This window comes from Oncorhynchus gorbuscha, linkage group LG07 (genome assembly GCF_021184085.1).
Source record: "Oncorhynchus gorbuscha isolate QuinsamMale2020 ecotype Even-year linkage group LG07, OgorEven_v1.0, whole genome shotgun sequence".
Taxonomy (NCBI): Eukaryota; Metazoa; Chordata; class Actinopteri; order Salmoniformes; family Salmonidae; genus Oncorhynchus; species Oncorhynchus gorbuscha.
In genome coordinates this window covers 33,353,200-33,374,063 of record NC_060179.1, presented here as the reverse complement: position 1 = coordinate 33,374,063, position 20,864 = coordinate 33,353,200, and the positions used below count along the sequence as shown (strand labels likewise).

Below are 20,864 nucleotides of genomic sequence, written 5' to 3'. Positions count from 1 at the left end.
GTTATATCTGACTGACACCACTTTGTACATGGATGTAGATTTTAAAAATCGCCAAAATGTTTCCTATTTAAGAAATGATTGTAGTATAAAATCTAACAACATTTTATAAATGAGGCCCCTACCGTAGTCTCTGAGTTGACTGAATCTGCTGAGTACAGTCTCCAAACCAACCCTATATCCACACTCCCCACGCAACCAAGACATCAACAGCCATTAAAGGTGAAATCTGGGATTGGTACATCCATTTGTGGACTTTAAAATAGATTAGACATGTTTATTCTTGAAGAATATAACTTTGAAATGCCTCATGAGCTTAGTCCAATGGGTCTTAAACATGGATGGTCAGTCCTTGCATCCATAGCTCTATCTTTGAATTTAAGTAGCTGCATTTCTCAACAAAAAAAGCGTCAGGGAGTCAGCTTTGTGGTTGTTTGAATTCCAGATTGCCCTTTTAAAAGAGTGCAGAGGCAGGTAGCTGTTCATTACCTCTTTAGGTTGACTCATTAGTAGATGTCCTCCCATTGGAGACTTGTATGGCCTAATTGCTCCATTAAATCCCTTCATAAATCATGTCTCCCGCTGCTATTGAGCCACAGAGCAGTGTGCTGCTGAGTCAACTATATAACACCAAAGGTCTTATTCAACAAACTAAGTTATATGTGTGTGTGTGGGGGGGGGGTTTATTGGAAACTGTTGAAACAAACACCACAGCAGCACAACATGAAAGTTTGATTCAGGAGTTTGATGACCATCAGTCATTAACTCGTTCTCCAACCCCGAATCGGCAACCATGTGATTGGCTGACATGACCAGCTTCAGAGGCTGTCCTAATATGGACACCATATACATGGATGTAACGACACCGAATTTACGTCTATCACTCTAAACAATAACAAAATGTTTGGTTTTAGCATGAAAATAAAGAAAAAAAACTATCGCCATACATTTACAGTACCCGTTGTTGACTTCCAAATTCAAAGCCATGTTCATTTTTCTCTTCCAGAAAAAATAATCATGTTTGTCTTTTTTGAATGGGCACTACACTTCTCACCGTCTTCCTAAGTCAGGAGGACAGACCCACATAACTCAGGGAGGAAGGCTGTGTTTAAACGAAAGGGTAGTGCACTACTTTTGACCAGAGCCCGTCAAAAGTAGTGCACTGTGTAGGGAATAGGGTGCAATTTGGGATGCATGGAGTGTTTGCCTTTCATTTAATAGAGGGAGATGGGCCACTGCCTCCAAAGACTTTAATTAAACCCTTAGAGACTGGTTCCTAGGAACAAGGGCCAAATTACTCTGTAGGTCGTGTGCATGTTTTTTCGCCCATGAATAATACAACACACTGTCGACATTCACACAGAGAATGTCGCTGCTTTCACAGCCCTGCCAATGACAGCCTAATCCAGGGCTGTTCTGAAGAGGTCTTTTCAATTAAGGAAGGAGTGCAGTTTTAAAAGAGGAGAGTAACATCCCAAACGGCACACTATCCCCTACACCATATTCCCCATAGAGCCCTAGTCAAAAGAAGTGCACTATACAGGGAGTGCCATTTGGGACACTGGTCTATTCTGCTTTGTTTATGCTGCCCATTTCCGATACCACTTTTTTTTTCAAGCAACCTAGAGTACAGACTTTGAAATAATCTGGAAGAATAAACTTTCAACAAAAAATAAGTCATATTTGAAGTCCAGAGGTGCATGTTCATTGAGTTCTGAAAGTTGCTGAACATAGAACTGACGTTGAATGCATTTTTTGGGGGCCAATGACTGGGAAGAAATGCATTCAATATGTTTAAAATTGACAATGTTCAGGAAAAGCAAGTGACGCCTGAAATGCATTTCACTTGGACCGTGTCACTATTTAATGCCTACACTTCATAATTACACAGCTACAAGCATGCATGTGTCACAATGAATACAAGGCCATGCATCATATTGAAAGGAACATTTCAGATGCCATCAAAAGGCTCATAATGAGAGTAAAGGTATTCAATAGATTACATCCATTATTTCACTACCTTGGGAACCTAATACGTTCGGTCTTTATTGAAGGATAATGTGACTACATAACCATCACATATCTGGTTGACATGAAGCTTTATTGGTGGGTGTTTATAGAGAAGGAAACTCGCATGCATTCCATCTCCCCTGGCATGAATAAAAGCAAATTGACAATAAACTAAATCAAAGAATATTTTTTTTTTAAACTGTTCTGTAAAGAGTTATAAACATGTTCAACACAGGAACTTCCATACCAGGTTTCCATCCCAACCGAAGCAGTGGAGTGTGAAAACCCCAGTGACAAACCTTTTTGAAGGGGGGAGAACGTGAGAGGGGGGAGAGAAAGTGAGAAGGGGGAAAAAGTGAGAAGGGGGAGAAAGGGCTACTTTGGTGTTACTGTTCTCTTTGGTGCAGACAGTGACAATATTTCACTCAGTGCAGACAAAACCTACAGTATATTGTTGTATGATTTATACGTCAATCAAAAATATTTTTTAAAGCCCATTTTTACAATAAGTGTGTTTTTGATCAGCAATTCTTCTTTAATTTTTTTGCTCTTTTGCCTTTAAGATAAGCCAAGTTCTCTGGTCTCTGGACAGTTGTCTCTAACCTCAAATGGGTATTTAAAGGGATAGTTCACCCAAATCACTTGGATGAACTATCCCTTTAAGGTTTAGAAGACTCCCCTATACCTTTATTTCCTTCAGAGTCTCTGGCATCATCACTTAGATTCCTGTTACAGGCTCTTCCAGACCATTCACATCCATTACGTTTACTCTGCTACATCACATCCCTTTAAAAAGTGGCAATTAGCAGTAGAAACAATAACAAAGCCACTACTCGCACCTGTTTTGGTAAAAAGCTGATGGATGGGGCTGGAGAAATGTAACCACTCAAATTCATAGACTGATCTATGAACGCAAGGATTGAACAGCCATGATATCAACACTATTTTTAACCATGTTTTGAGGCTATGTAGTGTTTGTTTACATTTACTTTGTTTACAAACATTGGAGTTAAACAAGCTTAGGGCTCTATTCAATCTGTAAAGCTGAAGCGTTACAGATTCCGCGATAGAAATGTAAAGGTAATTTCCGATTGAGCCGACATGTGCAGCGTTTACCGGGAATGCAGTCTCTGCGAAAGCGGGAACATTGCCTTTAAAATGTCAAATCACGCTGTGACGCTCAACTTCCTCGATGCAGATTGAATAGAGCCCATATACTTTCACTTCTGATGGGGTACAACAGTTAAACTAAGCTCATGAGGCATTTATTTATAAGTTATATTCTTCAAGAATCAATGCGGACACATCATTCATTTATAAGAGCAGAAATGGATGTAGCTACTGCTGATTGCCCCTTTAAGAAACAAACTAGAAATATTTCAGAAAGTACATTTGAGGAAAAATGTATAATTCCATTCAGAGGAGACAAATTATGACCGAATCTGCACATGCTTATGCTAAGGTCCTCCGGTACTACCATTTGTGATGAATGCAAAATCCAGAAGAAAAAAAAAAGAATTGCTCCTCTCTACTGACATCTTCAAAAATAAATAAACCATGGCCTCTACTGACAGTTCTACTGGTAATGAAAGTTGAACTGAGTAGAGAACACAGCAGAGCCATGAGGATAGAAAACAGACCTTGACAAAGTCTAATGTCTTGCATAGAAGATGGCTAAATGAGATTTGCTGTTTGCACTGAGAAGTTGATAGACAAGGGGAGACCTGGCACAGTGGTGGCTGGCATTGTTTGAAAAATTCCTGTAACTTTCCCAAAATTCCCAGGTTTTCCAGAAAACCTGTGGTTGGAGGATCCGGATATCCTGCTTATTCCCTCTTGATTCCGGGAATCGTCCAACTGGGATTTCTACAAAATCTGGAATCTTTGGAAGAGTAACCTGAATTTGGCAACCCTACGGCTGAGTTGTGTTAATCTACTGATGTTCTTTCCCTCCGGATGACACGTACGGGGAAGGGCGGAGCCATGGTGGTGCTTTAGAACCAGGCACCGATTCGAGGAGCCAATCGAGGTGTTCTCTTCTTTTTGAGCTCCGCCTCCTGCCTCCAAGGATATTTCTTCCTCTTGGTGTCCATGTGTCCTATGGAGAAATGGCCATCAAACAGACAATTACATGCTACTAACGTTGGCAGAATGTGCACCAGATCTAGACTTCTATATTCCTCAATACTTCATTATAACTTATCAGGCATAAACTTTACACAATGTCCTGGTAAAAAAAAGTGTAAACTCCTGAAAAAAAAAAAACTAACCCCAGTCCATCCCAAACATTTAATATATATATATATATCTAACCCCAGTCCATCCCCAACATAATAAAAAAAATATATATATATATATATTTTTTTTTTATTATGTTGGGGATGGACTGGGGTTAGATATATATATATATATATATATATATATATCTGGCCAAGATAAAGCAAAGCAGTGCGACACAAACAACAACGGAGTTACAAGCGTACAGTCAATAACACAATAGAAAAGAAAAAGTTTATATTCAGTGTGTGCAAACGGCATGAGGTAAGGCAATAAATAGGCCATAGTAGCGAAGTAATTACAAGTTAGCAAATTGAGGCCTCATTATAACCAGGAGGACCCCTGTGTGTTAGAGTGTACACTAATAAATTCGGTATTAAACTGATTATGTCATCTTAAAAGGTCATAATCGAAGTAAACAGACGTCTGGTTTTCTGGGCCATTTTGGAATTATTTGGACATGTAAACACCTTAATCGGCATTCCATCGGTGTATTTAATCTCTGCATGTGCTAGCACCAGCCGAGTGAGCCTTCCGTTTTTTAGCGTGAGTTCAGAACATCAATGTAGGCATTTTAGAAATAGTTCTCACACACAAATGCTATACAGTCTCTCCGAACTTAGAGTAAAATATGCTTCCCAAAAATGACACGGTCAGAATGCCACCAGGTAGCCCCATTTCAAATGTGTCCATGTAAACTGGAAGTATTAGGGAACTCCTTCTTGCAAAGCATGTTAACATTTTAGTCAAACTGTCAGCGAGAGGGTTTTCTCCACCAAAAGAACGGTACCCCTTAAGCAGATCATTAATTATTAAGCAAGTGAGGATTTTTTTCCTGATATAACTGTGATCCACGTGACATCCTGGAAACTTTGAGAGAAAAAAAAAAACACTTTATATATCAGTTATCCCTGTTTAAATCCAAGACAGTCTATATGCATATTCAGGACGATGAATGTGAAATACGTTCACCATAGAGCGTTAGAGCGTTAGAGCGTTGGACTAGTAACCGGAAGGTTGCAAATTCAAATCCCGAGCTGACAATGTACAAATCTATCGTTCTGCCCCATAACAGGCAGTTAACCCACTGTTCCTAGGCCGTCATTGAAAATAAGAATGTGTTCTTAATTGACTCGCCTAGTTAAATAAAGGTGTAAAAAAAATAGATTTCAAGCAGTTGATAACACCCCTCATCAAATAATTTACACCCCTCATCAAATATTCAAAGAAAGGATTCCAATCCAAAAAGAGGAATTAGGAGTAGCTTGACAGCTTGCTGTTCTGAGTTTATAGACAACGATCCAGACCCAGCTGCTTTTGCATTGGTGTCTATGGGAGACTCGCCCCGTGAAGTAGACCGGAACCGACCGTTTTTTTTTCCAACGGTATATCGGCCCGAGTGAACTATTTCTGAGTGCGTGTAAGATAGTTGCATGGCTTTTGTGTTTGACCCAGAGTCATTACACTGCCGATCAACAGAGCCCTTTAATGAACACTTCAGTCCTTTCATTCCCCTCAATGTTGACCTCTACCAGTCAAACATGTCTGCCTCTGTCACTGGACCTTTTGTTTAGCCACCCGTTACAACAACCAATTAGCTGTCGTTATTAAGGTGTTAGCTCCAGTCTTTGAACAAAGCTTAGCCTGGAGGCCATTGATTGATCCATCTGAAACAAAACACCACATTAAGTGCGGTGTACAATCAACAACCTCATTTACAACGTAAAGGTTTAGGAACGCAACAAATTGAATTTGGAATTCAATGGAATTATGTGTCCCTTTCAGTCTCGACAGAAGTCCTTACACACCTCCCGTTTAGAAAATGTATTTTATAAGCCCCTTTTCACGTAGGCAGTCGTCAAAGTGCTTTACAGTTTACTCTAGAACAAGCCTGGTCACCTCGATTTCGGATGTTTAAAAAATGTCCCCAGAACATTGGACATATGTCTGTCTATCTCTTCGCTCCCCCAGAACTGGGTGCAAACTCACAATGCTTGGAGGTAGAGCATGCAGCTTAGACCACTGCGCCACCACAATTCACAATACTCTAGCAAGCAAAGATAATACTTGGTGATAGTTGATGGAAACAGCACATTGTTTTTTTATTATGTTGTTTTAAGCTTTGCCCTAACCTTAACAATTTAGGCCTTCAGTCCGAATGGTTAACAGTAGAGTTGTTTCTGTTTTAACCCCTCAACAGCACGGAATTAACCCGGTAGCCATGTGGATTTAATGTGTAAAGTAAGAGGTTTATCCATAATACGTTGCATTTCAAAAGGGACACGATGAGATCTTGTTGACACAGCAGGCCTGTTCCTGTCTCTCTGTACAACCTCCACGCCTTAAGAGCTTTTCACCTCAGGACAGAACACTAAGTTGGGGGGACACACCTCTGGCGAGTCCCAGGCTCTGTTGGCCGCGCTCTTCCTCTTCCTCTGGGGGGTTCTGTGGGCTATTCCTCAGGAAGCGTTGGTGGGAGGGGAGACCAAGGAGGTTGTTCTGCTGCCGGTTGTCATCTTCCAGACCTGCAGGGGTGGTCAGAGTAGTTAGCAAGGACCTGCGAGCAGAACACACATCTGTAAATCTAAACTAGATTTACTTTGCGGAGATAGGGGGAAGGACAGTCCCAGAACCAACACCGCAGAGTGTGTACACAGTTTATACCGGTGCAATTGATGGTTACCAGCAGCGCATGCTAATGCTAAGTGATAGCACGAAGGGCGATATGATTCTCCGGGAGAATCTGATATAAAAAGGCATCAGTCGCGATCAGACTGAGACGGCACTAAGTCGCCCCGCCTCTGGTAGATGTAAATCTACCTTTATCGACCAACTCCCCCATGGTCAAAGGGAGTGCCACAAGGACCCACATAGCGTCGATAAGAGGTTACCCTGGGCCTGCCCACCCGTGGTGAAGTGGATGAATCTTGAGCTGTCAAAACCATTTTTTTATACAAGGCCTTGGATCACAACTTGTGGGGAGGGAGAATTTCCTTTATGTTGCAATATGAAGCCTGGGTGTTAAGCTGCATTGGCCACATGTTAATAAAGTGATCATTCAGAGGCATCAGCTGTGGTGCTCGTTAAAACGCCTGGATTCCGAACAGTCCCTGTTCAAGTACAACGTGACATCCTTGTCCCGAGGAACACAATCCAGGTGAGAACGAGAAGCTTCTCCGATTATAATGTTGCTTGTAAAAGACGACAAGTGCGATTCAAACCTGTAGCCATACCAGGAAAACCAAGAGGATGAAACGCAAAAGATCTTCAAACATCCCCTCTGGCTGCAGCAACCAGTTGCTTTCATATTGCAACCATAAAGTTCAGTCATATTTCATGTGGCCGCACTTTTATTGTGATCAGCCATGTAAATAGAGATTGTTATTTTCTCTCGGTAATTTACATTTATATTGAATTAGGTCGCAGCATATAAGGGGAGACTTATTACGCTCAGATTACACAGGCAGATTTCACCACCATTGTGTTTTGTAATTAAAGGGGGGGATAGAGGGCAAGAATGGAGCCAGATGCTCCCTCGTGCCGAACCGGTTTTCATTTCGAGAAAGGTCTCCACCAACTTTCAACCCCCCTCCATCATCCTTCCATCATTTCCAACAGTCAAGCCTTTACCACATCACATGCCATTAGAGTGACATATCAAACCAGGGGATGTGTTTAGGGACACACTGGCCAATCTGCTTGGAATAAGAGTAAACCTAAGTAATGCACTGCATGTAAACTGCATTGAAAAAAATAGCCTTGGAGGACACTGCGTTGTATTCTGGGCTTTACAAGGTATACACAAGGATGACCTTTTGTAAAATACAATTACACACGCGTATTTAGTATTTTGCACATTTTCTGAGTCGGACGAGATCTATTAACGACTTCAAAGTAAAGCGTTGTATGCCTCAAGTCTCTTACTGTATTTTCTCTCTCGGCAGTTTAGGTCCTGTGTGTGTGTGTGTGTGTGTGTGTGTGTGTGTGTGTGTGTGTGTGTGTGGTGTGGCATTTTGTCCTGACTGGCACAAGCCACCAAGGTAACAAACAAATCTCTCTCATTTCTGGATGTGTGACCCTTTCCTCAGCCACTAATTATTTATTCTACGTAAGTTGTTGAAACTCCATTTTCATAGTTATCAAGCTCCAAATCACATCATTAATTGCCACTGGCTTTGAGGAAAGCCAGAGTGTCTATGTATGCGGATGACTCAATACTACACGTCAGCTACTACAGCGACTGAAATGACTGCAACACTTAACAAAGAGCTGCAGTTAGTTTCAGAGTGGGTGGCAAGGAATAAGTTAGTCGTACATTTTTCTAAAACTAAAAGCATTGTATTTGGGACAAATCATTCACTAAACCCTAAATTGAGCAAGTTGAGGTGACAAAACTGCTTGGAGTTACCCTGGATTGTAAACCGTCATGGTCAAAACATATTGATACAACAATAGCTAAGATGGTGAGAAGTATGTCCACGATAAGGCAACAAAAAAACACCTTATGGAACAGCGGGGATTGTGAGGCAACACAAACACATGCATACACACACACACACAATAACAAATGCACTACACACACATGGATTTAGCACTGTAGATGTGGTAGTGGTGGAGTAGGGGCCTGAGGGCACACAGTGTGTTGCGAAATCTGTGAATGTATTGTAATGTTTAAACAAAAAATGGTATACACTGGAGCAGCTAATGGGGATCCATAACAAATATAAATATCACTTGTCCAGACATGTCTGCAGACATGGCAGAGAAAGTAAAAACCGGTCGGAAGGATGCTGGAAGGTAGCAGACAATTGGATAAGCCGGTCCTCATTCAGGCTGTAATAAACCTCGTCTGAGACAAAGGAAAAAGCACGGCGAGACTTTGTCTATGTCCCAAATGGCTCCCTATATAGTGCAGTACTATTGACCAAATCCCTATGGGCCTTGGTCAAAGGTAGTGCACTACATTGGGCTTAGGTCACCATTTGGGACACAGCTTTCAACTCACTGGATGAATAGACTTATTACCGTGAGGTCAGCAATCGCAACCCTGGCAAATCGACAGTCTATGTTGCGAGAGGCGAACGGGCGCAATAGTCTTTTTATAAAGGATGCCAAACAAATCAGTCTCCAAAGTCCACATCCCAAATGGAGGATTGACACCACAGAGTGATAATCCCCTCGGCGGAGTAACACACACAATTGGTGGTTTACGGCTCAGGTATTCCCCTGGCTCCTGTCTGCTTCTAGCTCTGAAAGACAACTAATCCAAGTACATATTCCCTTCTGCAGACTGCCTGAATACCTAAATCAGTTTTGCATTGGAGAAATGGAGAGTAATTGCATTTTACCGTGTGAGAATCCAGGGCCGTGAGGCGTATTGTCAACATGTCCCTGCTCTGCAGATCAATATTTGTTTGTATTATGAGGTCGTTACCTGGGCGATAAGACTCCCCCGCCCCACAGAGCTGTGTAATCCATTATCATTTAATTAATTTAAACAAAACAATATCAAACTGCATTGATGATAATGAGATATTTTAATAGTCATAAAGGCAGCCTTTTATTTTCTGGATCAAAGACTTAATTTGACTACAGAACAGACGTTCCCACTTCTCCATGAATACATTTAGATCCATTGTCTGAAAGGTGCCCATCATTTGTTTTGTTTCAGTCCAGGGTGTACGAGTCTACATCCAGACACCTGACACTCACATACCTTAATCATGTTGGCCAAACGTTATGTAGGTCTACTGGATTTGACTGCGTTGAAGAAGGCCACACACTGTTGGTTGGGCTTGAACATCCAACGCCTATCAACGTAAATAGACTGACATCCCCGGCCGGGTGCCCAGCAGCAGCCGCAGAAGTCTGCTGAGGCGACACCACTGCTGAGCACACCGATAATGACTACGTTGTCAAGGGTACCCTATCCCCTATATAGTGCACTACTTTTGACCAGAGCCTTATGGTCCCTGGTCAAACGTTTTGCACTATAACAGAGAACAGGATGTAATTTTGTGCCCATGTTCAAACGTGGTCAGGCAACAGCTGGGTTTGTCCCGTTGTTAGCCTCCATCTCCTCCATCTTCCATAAGGCAGCCGACAACCCTGGCGTTGATGGTGGCCAGAGATGGCCCTGCTACTCCAAGCGATGACAGTTGCATAGAATGCAATTCATACAGGATGCTGCCTGCTGCGACCAGGAAGCCATTTTGTGGCCCCGGGACAGGAAATCAAAACATGATCTGCCATTAGTGATGGATGAGCATGAGATCCAGCCTTTCGGTTTTCAATCATAAAAGCTTACCGGTGTTCATTTGTCATATTGTTGCCTCTAGCAACTGCATGAACAATGGAATCCTCCTGTGCTCACGGAGGTGCGGGCAACTTGACCATAAAGTGGCTTGTGGTTTGAGACATGGATAGTAGTATCGTGTCGTTGCTCATTCCACCTTGTTATCGTAGCTAAACTAGTAGGGCTAGTCACAACAAAGCTAGCCGTATGTAAAGAGATTGACAGGCTGACAGAAGGCCCAGTGGTTCAGCCACTGAAGAAAGTGAACTACAGAAGCAACAACAGACTCAGTAAATCATAGAGATGAACGACAGTTTAATTACATTGTGTGGCTGACAACTGCAGACAGGGGAAGACAGCTCAACTCTGCCATTTGGGACATAAAAACACTATTCCCTACATCGGCCACTACTTTTGGCCATAGCCCTTACGGAGTCTGGTCAAAAGTAGCACATTATATAGGAAATTGGGTGTCATTTGGCAGGCACGCTAGTACCTACCTTCCACTGTGCGAGTCCACATTAATAATGTGGACGCATCCACTTCAAAGATGAGGAAATAATATATATATATACACACACACACATTTGCAATGTCAGACGTTTAGGTTACAGGTATGCAGTGTAGCAGAATGTTTTTTGGTTTTGCAGCATACGCAAAAAAGTCAGTGCGAATGTGACTTTGGTCCACGATATCAAAAAATTAACTTAAAATGTATTTCACTAAGCTGGAAGGCATTTTACACTGCAATAACCAAATACAAGCCGTTTTTAGAACACAAACATTTCTACCTGAGAATTAGGATTCACTTTGGTACAGTATAATATTTATGTAAAAAATATATATACAAAAAAAAACTGCACCTGTAAGGTAGAGCTACAGGTAACTGCCAAAATAAAGGAAACACCAACATAAAGTGTAGAGCCAGAACAGCTTTAATGCACCTTGGCAAAGATTCTACAAGTGTCTGGAACTCTGTTGGAAGGAGGAGACACCATTCTTCCACAAGAAATAACATAACTTTGGTGTGTTGATGGAAAACGCTGTCTCAGGCACCGCTCCAGAATCTCCCAGTAGTGTTCAATTGGGTTGAGATCTGGTGACTGAGACTGCATATGGTTTACATTGTTTTCATGCTTATCAAAACGTTCAGTGACCACTCGCACCCTATGGACGGGGGGCATAGCTATGGTAGCCAAAATAATGGCCTGCCTAAGCAGGATACGATGTTGAATTGCTTAATTACTTCAGGAACCACACTTGTGTGGAAGCACCTGCTTTCAATATACTTTGTGTCCCTCATTTACTCAAGTTTTTCTATTATTTTGGCAGTTACTTGTAGAATAGGGTGATGTCATCCTCTCCTGTTAATGTGACAGGAGTGAGACAGTGCAACCTAGTGCCAGGAACATGCTCTACAACACAGGGAGAGAGAGAGAACTACACTGTCTTCCAGGTTGTCTTCAGGCCTACATTTCATCATTTGTTGTGTACAACACCTAACTCGTTTGTAATAAATGCAGATTCAATTATTTAAATCATTAGGATAAGTAATCCCTCTCACCCCCCCCCCCCCTTAAGTTTTAGATGCACTATTGTAAAGTGACTGTTCCACTGGATGTCATAAGGTGAATGCACCAATTTGTAAGTCGCTCTGGATAAGAGCGTCTGCTAAATGACTTAAATGTAAAATGTAATTACAAAATACTGTGTTCTATTGTGTTTAACAAAGTGCAATGGCGGTTTTCAGTCAACAGGAGGAGCTATTGCACCGTGGAAAAATACTTTGACTGTAATTTCATTACAATTGAGGAAATCAATATATTCAAGCCCTTACATTCATTTTAATTACGTTTTCATAATCAAAGCCGTAATCTTGCCCCTGGCTCAAACAGATATTAAAAAGCAAATGGGAAGACTAATTCAAGCTGCTTTTCTGACCCTTAAAATATATATTTGTCTCCCACCGAGGGCAAAGTGTGTTGTAATTCAATTGAATGCAAGGCCTTAACAGGAATTGTTAAATTTTTAACAGCAGTGCTAGTCCCTGTATTTATCCAGGGACCTTGACTCTCCTTACAATGTCAACTCTACCACAGTGGAGGGTACAATAATCTCCTCCACTCATCAGCACATCTCCCCCACACACACACAGGTAACCTGAGCCAGGCAGCCACAAGGACAGGGCCACAATGTCACCTAGCAACGCATCCACATCTTCCATCAACCTTCAGGTGAGAATTAAAACCAACAGAGCAGCAGAGTGATGGAAAAATGGCTGCCACAGCTGAAGGAATTTGAAGGACAAATAGAGCTGTACGCCAACATTGTGAAATACAGGATCGTACCGACTAGACAACCAAACAGAAGAAAACAGACAAACAGGAAGGGACTATCTGAGCTTATCCAGTAAGAAACGCTTATCGTTTTCCGTTGCAAAATGTTTTGCGACAGTATGCATTAATAGATACTGGGACGGTCAGCTATGGGTGTATTACAACGTGCCTGTTGCAGCTTTATTATAGACGTTTCCCATGAGAGGATGGTTCTTACACAAACAAAAAACGGGACAGTAAACTGCGTGGAGAGACCTGTTCGCTCTGCTCTCGTTGCTCCACAGTGACAGCTTTCTCCCCTCATATAAACGCCTCTCACAAAAATGCACTGAAGCTTGTGTAAATAAACAGACCCCCTTTTAGCACATTCCTCAGAACTGCTGTGCACGACTGATCTGTTCTACACACACACACACACACACACACACACATTCCCTTCTACAGCAGGCCAGGGCAAAATAAACAGCTGTAACCCCTTGTGCCAACTGCTGCCAGTCTGCCACCACCTGTACCCACAGCCAGTGTCAGACAGTGGCACAGTTGGACAGCATCTGAACAAAACCGCCCATTGCTGAGGGACAATTACAACCCAGGCTACGTCTCAAATGGCACCCTATTCCCAATATAGTGCACTACTTTTGACCAGAGCCCTATGTAGGTAACAGGGTACCAGTTGAAGCAAGCCCAGTCTCCATTATAAGACATTGCATTGAACATCGAAGCAGTGCCGATTTGTTTTAAACCTAACGGTTTACAAACAAAACACGGGTAATCACATCTGATAAACAGATGACATGTTGCTAGATGAAGGACAAAAACAGACACCGTCTGCATCCCAAATGGCACCCTTTCCTATTTAGTGCACTATATAGGGAATAAGGTGCAACTGGGATGCAAACACTGTGCTGTGACGCTTAGGGAAACGCTGAGGTGAGGATGAGTATAACTCCCAGTCTCTAAGCAAACACATCATCACATTTACTGATACTAGGAGGGCAAGGGACACAGCTTAATGGATTCAAGAGGGATGTGTGTAAGAATACGTACCTTTTGTTGAAACTGTCATTCTTGACCCAAGGCAACTAATTACTGCCACAGTGCATCTTATGTTGATGCTAGCTAATCATTCTATACTGATAGTGCACGAAGTGACTGCTATCACTGAATTAATTTGATATGATGCACCACTATAAAAATGCAGGCGTAATCAATTAGCACAGCGGTAAAATTATTTCATTAGTAGGTTCAAATGAACACGTGAGAGTGATGAGTGAGTTTTATTGGAAAAACAGTGAGGGCAGTTTCCTTTTCTCAGTGTGTTTGCGTGAAGCAGGTGTCATCAAGTAAGCACACACACATTGAGGGAGTGGGTGGGTGTCACTCAAGCAGAACAGAATCATCACACACACACACTCATTGTGAATGCAACGGCCCCTAAGAGGGTTCAAGCTGAGATTTATTGACCAATATATATTTTTTAGTTGTTTTACAAAGTACACAAAATCCCCTATTTCGAGATCGATCTACACAGTACCAGTCAAATGTTTGGACACACCCTAATCACCAGACCTCAACCCAATTGAGATGGTTTGGGATGAGTTGGGACCGCGGAGTGAAGGAAAAGCAGCAAACAAGTGCTCAGCATATGTGGAAACTCCTTCAAGACTTAAAGCATTCCAGGTGAAGCTGGTTGAGAGAATGTCAAGAGTGTGCAAAGCTGTCATCAAGGCAAACGGTGGCTACTTTGAAGAATCTCAAATACAAAATATATTTTGATTTATTTAACACTTTTTTTGGGGGGGGGTTTACTACATGATTCTATACGTGTCATTTCATAGTTGACGTCTTCGCTGTTATTCTACAATGTAGAACAGTAAAAAAAGAAAAAAAAGGAAAAACCCTCAAATGAGTAGGTATGTGTCCAAACTTCTGACTGGTACGCTATATAGTCTCTGTTTATGGTTTATGATGAGTTGATGAAACAGTTAGTCAGGAACATGAACAGCCTTGTCATTGGCAATCATGCAGAGATGAAAGAAACACTCATATTCCAAAACAAGCAAACAAACCAACAGAAAGCAAAAACAAAATGCACAGGAATACTGTATCAACGCACTAATCCTCTAGATGTGTTCATCTGAAACGTAGGAGTGTGAATTTTTTTTTTTTTTTTTTTTTTTTAAAGGTTAAAGCTGAGATTGTTCTTTTGAACTAAAGCAAAGCAGTACAGCTTGTGCCCTTGGCTTCTAGAACTAAAAAGGACAAGAAGTCTACTCGTGAAAAAACTGCAATACAGAAAAATAAAAGAATAGTACAAATCAGTAATAAACAGTGGTCCTAGTAAGAGAAAGGTCCCAGAACAAAAAAAGGTGAAACAGGAATAAATACAACCGTATCTGAACGTCCCTCGCTCCTGCGGCTAAACTCAGTTGAGAACATTTCCTCGCTATGAGGAATGTTAACTACGAATGTCAACAGGGGAGGGAGAGGAGAGAAACCAACTACCGTAAGGTCGCGACCCTGAGCAGCATCGTCACGTTGAGTTAGTTTAGTTTGTTTCCAGGTCAGGTGTGAGTATTTCAAACGTTGTGCAGAGGTCATCACTTGTTATCCAGTCTTAGGAGCTGCTCCTTACCGTTGACGGTTAGAGACTTTAACTGACCGTCTTCCTCCACCTCCACCCTCTCCTGGCCGTTCTCCACAATCCTGCAGGAGATAGAAACAGACATTTTAAACCATAACCTTGTTATACGTTACTCTGTTTTTCTCTATTCCCGACTGTCTTGATGAATCGACGACAACATCCTAGGAAAGTCCTGTGTTTTTATTTTGAGGAAACTATCCCTTTAAAACACAGGGTGAGGACAAGTCAGTGAGGCATAGACGTCATTGACTGACTAGCTGTGTTGAGCTGTACCGTTTTGTGGTGATTTGTCTGCCGTTAATGAACTTGGTGGAGGTAGACACCGAGCGGGAGCACATTCCTCCTCCACCTCCGAAAGATGAAGAGGAAAACGAGGCGAAGCCTCCTCCACCCATATGTCCCAGGGAGGTGAAACCTAGGAGGGACACAGAGCTTACGAGTAAGCATTTCATTTTACTGGTCACACTCATATACCCACTCCAAATCTCACCATTTCTCATTTTGACATTTTCATCTCAATTGAGACTGTAGCTAAGAACTGCGTGAAACTTATCATAGGGTAACATCAGGATAGATCTCATTAAAGGAAAAGTAACATCAAATAATGTTTCAGCTCTCTGGGTGACATTTGTCTTACAAACACACCCGTGAGTGAAAGGCATAGTAACATTTCAAATAGATGGGATTGAATCATGATATGATTTCAATTGTAAACAACTTCCGTGAGAAGAAGGTTTAGTTTAACCAGAGTTTTAGTACACACATATTTGAAGTATTACCGTGCTGCAGGGGAAGCGCACCTGAACCAAACCCTGGGAAGCCCGCCCCGAAGGGGGGGAAGCCACCAAATCCGTGGAAGAAGGATCCTCCGGTCCTACTTTGGTTCACCACCCGCTGCCTGTGTCCCCCACCAAAGAAGTCGTCGTCTGCTGGGGAGAGACCATGACAACACATTAGTCAAGTTCACTTTCACCCACATAGCAGTACCCAATTGTCATACTTCAGTAAAAGTAATGAAATCTTAATAGAAAATGACTCCAGTAAAAGACAACAAGTAAAATACTACTTGAGTAAAAGTCTAAAAGTATTTGGTTTGAAATATACTTTAGTATCAAAAGTCTTTTTAAATTTACAGTTAGCCAGGGGAACATTCCAACGTCATTTACAAACAAAGCATTTGTATTTTGTGAGTCCGTTAATCCGCCAGATCAGAGGCCGTAGGAATGACCAGGTATATTCTCTTGATTAGTGCGTGAATTGGGACCATTTCCCTGTCCTGCTAAATATAAAAAATGTAAGGAGTACTTTTGGGTGTAAGGGAAAATTGTATGGAGTAAAAAGTACATCATTTTACTTAGGAATGTAGTTTAGTAAAAGTAGTCAAAAATATAAAGAGTACAGTACAGATACCACAATAACCTACTTTAAAGTATTTTTACACCACTGGAAATGGCATAGGCCCATCTACACTGAAAAATATATATAAAAGCTACATGTAACAATTTCAAAGATTTTACTGAGTTACAGTTTATACAAGGATACCAGTCAATTTAAATACATGTATAAGGCCATAATCTATGGATTTCACATGACCGGGAATACAGATATGTATTTGTTGGTCACAGATACCTTAAAACAAAAAAGGGCGTGGATCAGAAAACCAGTCGTAATGTAGCGTGACACATCTCCTTCGCATAGTGTTGATGAGACTGCTGAATGTTGTCTGTGCAAGGTTGTCCCACTCATCTTCAATGGCTGTATGAAGTTGCTGGATATCGGCAGGAACTGGAACACGCTGTTGTCAAAGCCAATCCAGAGCATCCCAAACATGCTCAATGGGTGACATGTCTGGGGAGTATGCAGGCCATGGAAGAACTGGGACATTTTCAGCTTCCAGGAATGGTCTACAGATCCTTGCAACATGGGGCTGTATATTATCACGCTGAAACATGAGTATGTCAGCAGATGAATGGCACGACAAAGGGCCTCAGTATCTCGTCAAGTTCTCTGTGCATTCAAATTGCAATTGTGTTGTTCATTGTCCGTAGCTTATGCCTGCCCATACCATAACCCCAACGCCACTTGGGGCCCTCTGTTCACAACGATGACATCAGAAACCGCTCTCCCACACAACGCCATACACACTGTCTGCCATCTGCCCGGTACAGTTGAAACCGGGATTCAGCCGTGAAGAGCACACTTCTCCAGTGTGCCAGTAGCAATCGAAGGTGAGAATTTACCAACTGAAGTTGGTTACAACACCAAACTGCAGTCAGGTCAAGACCATGGTGAGGACGATGAGCACGCAGACGAGCTTCCCGGAGACGGTTTCTGACAGTTCGTGCAGAAATTCTTCGGTTGTGCAAACCCAGAGGTGTCAGCTCCGCGGGTGGCTGGTCTGACGATCCCGCAGGTGAAGAAGCCGGATGTGGAGGTCCTGGGCTGGGCGGGGTTACACCTGGTCTGTGGTTGTGAGGGCGGCTGGATGTACTGCCAAATTCTCTAACGATGTTGGAGGCAGCTTAAGGTAGAAAAATTAACATTCAATTATCAGTAACAGCTCTAGCGGACCTTCCTGTAGTCTGCATGCATATTGCACACTCCCTCAAAACTTGAGACATTTGTTTCATTTTGTGTGACAAAACTGCAGATTTTAGAGTGTTGTTTTATTGTCCCCAGCACAAAGTGCAACTGTATAATGATCATGCGGTTTAAATCAGCTTCTTGATATACCACACCTGTCAGGTGGATGGATTATCTTGGCAAAGGAGAAAATTTGAGAGAAAAGCTTTTTGTGCTTATGGAACATTCCTGGGATCTTTATTTCAGTTCATAAAACATGGGACCAACACTTTACATGTTGTGTTTATTTTTGATGTGGAGAATAAATACATATCTATAAATTGAGCTGGCTCATTCACTGATGTCGTGTCCCCATTCCCCAAAGGGTAAAGTGCATTAACCTACAGACTTTTTGGAAGGAAATGTCAAATAATATTTGAGGGGTTTTGGTTTCAAACGGATAAAAAAAATGTAATAAAGAGTTCAATCATTTACAGTATCACATCATCATCATCATCATCATTCAGAGGTTTGTGTTATTCTTAACCAGAAATGGCTGCAGTAGTCACATGGGAGACCCTCCCATAGGGACAGACGTGATGGTGCTGAGAGAAATAGCTGCCCTCCCCGTTAGAAAGAAAAATCCCCTGCTGCTTCCGCTCTCCAATCCACCACACAATGTCAGAATTCATTTATTAATTGGATCGTTTATGCATGAGGACCCTGAGGACTGAGTCACACTCCCTCTCCCCTTAGAAAAGGTCCGTATTAAACCCAGCAGCAAGCTCTCCATAAAGCCGCCCTCTAATCCTCTCTGTATTCCATTGTGCATCTCAAATGGACTGACCCCCACCACAATGTGGTGACCCCCCACCACAGGAGGTCTCCACTGCTACTGGAACTGGTGCTGAGTCCTAAATGGCACACTTTTCCCCATACAGTGCATTACTTTTGACCAGAGCTCATGACTATGGGCCCCTAGTCAAAAGGAGTGCACCAAGTAAGGAGAAGGGTGCCATTTGGAATGCAGAGGAGCATGGAAGATGTTTCTAACGAGGCTGGTCATAATATCATTTATGATCTAGAATTAAAACCCTTCTTGTTTATCTCGGTGTCCCTTGATGTGACTTATTTAGTTATGTCGTTAGGCGAGGATTTAATGTAGCAGGGTTATTTATTTTATAATGGACTTGAAAATGACCTTTGAAAGCTATTGCTAAACTATTACTAAACTCAGCCAATGTTCAGTGCCTTGCGGTTACGGAAGGTGTTGTTTTGACCAATGGGAGACGTGTTGTAGTAGGGAGCCTATTGGCTCAGTCAGTGGTGTAAAAGCCGGCATCTGCTCAGCGAATGAGAGCGAGGCATCCACGGTTCACCCACAGAGCTCTAAATATGGAGGCGAGCCTCAGACAGTGGACGGATATGAGAGCCTACATCATTCAGCTGGAATGCTTTCAAAAATAGCTTCTGTATTAAAATAAGACCAGTTGTAATAGCGTCAGACGCATGTGTCTGTGTGTGTGGAAACATGTGAAACAGGAGAGGGGTTACAATGATACTTGATGAATGTGTGTGGTGAAGGAGTATGCAGGAAGCGCAGAGGTTGATACATTTTACAGGTTGCTTTCGCATAATATGTTACACATTTTAGCATAATCCGATTACAATATTTTTGCTGGTAACGTAAAAAAACTGATGTTTTACATGATTCTTTTTCAAATCAGATTACAAGTAACTTCTTGAACTGTATTGTTGGTTAAGGGCTTGTAAGTAAGCATTTTACAGTAAAGTCTACACAAATAAAGTTTGGTTTGATTAGTTCGTTTTTTTGTAATCATATGTAGTCAGTTACTCCAACACTGCCTACTCCCTCACTATATAGGGAATAAGGTGCCAGTTGGGACGCATCCACAGAGGACAGCTGTTGCTGTTTACTCCCATGTTGGCAGTGTCCAGCAGCAGCATCAGACAGCATGTCCTCAATGCAGCCGGTAAGAGGATAGTACCTGCTAGGCTGATGGCATGGAGCACCACACTATGTTCCTGGCTTAATAGGCGTCCCTGATTGCTCGTAAACTTTACATTTTAACCCAGAACATCTAGGCTATCCAGTCTGTGGTTGGAAGAGTCTAAAGGATGCAATGGCTGTTTTTTTCCCCTTCTTCTCAAAAGCCAGTTCTATGGGTAATGCAGTACCCACCCACCCCTCTAGCCAGAGGCATGGTGATTGTATAGCTGGCTGTCATTATGCCAGCTGGTGCTGATGGTTTGTCAGTCAGTCTGTCTGTCAGTCAGTCACTAGACACAGCAGGAGCTTGGGGTCCTGCGAAGACTAGTAAAACACACGAGGGGTTAACTGACTGCTAAAGTCCTGAGTCACACCCAGGCTACGACAGTTAGGCTAGACGGGACCCTGAGCACAGTCCTGGCTGCCTCCAGGGAGGGATTTTACTTTTTGGTCCACTAGCCACAGTGGTTACCCAAATTGACCAGATACTCAATTTGTTTACAAGCCACATTTTTTGATAAATCACAGAAAACACATAGAATAGCATATATTGAACGGTTTTCAAATTGATTTCAAAGAACAGACAGCCAGCCAGACCTATTCCAGCAGGCAAGGTCTCCATCGCTCTCGATATCGTTTGAACCTATGCTGTACCCCCACCCAACTTTCACCACTGTAGCATTGAGATTCTCTCTTCCGGAGCCGACACACACTCAAAGAGTTGTAGTTATA

The 20,864-nt window shown here is 42.2% G+C and overlaps 1 protein-coding gene across 6 annotated transcripts in view; it reads right to left on the bottom strand.

Moving 5' to 3' along the window:
• Nucleotides 1-2,022: 2,022 nt before the first annotated feature.
• dnajb6b (DnaJ heat shock protein family (Hsp40) member B6b) overlaps nucleotides 2,023-20,864 on the bottom strand; it is a 44,844-nt gene continuing 26,002 nt past the window's right edge. For 2 of the 6 annotated variants that reach the window (XM_046356241.1, XM_046356242.1), the window contains exons 6-10: nucleotides 16,339-16,488; nucleotides 15,833-15,974; nucleotides 15,551-15,621; nucleotides 6,675-6,809; nucleotides 2,023-4,105 (exon numbers count right to left, since the gene is read on the bottom strand). In XM_046356241.1, coding sequence (XP_046212197.1) covers nucleotides 4,002-4,105; nucleotides 6,675-6,809; nucleotides 15,551-15,621; nucleotides 15,833-15,974; nucleotides 16,339-16,488 — 602 coding nt within the window. In that variant the 3' untranslated portion in view covers nucleotides 2,023-4,001. Of the gene's footprint in view, nucleotides 4,106-6,674; nucleotides 6,810-14,331; nucleotides 15,622-15,832; nucleotides 15,975-16,338; nucleotides 16,489-20,864 lie in introns of those variants that run through there. The other 4 variants (XM_046356245.1, XM_046356243.1, XM_046356244.1 and 1 more) reach the window with 4 other exon arrangements.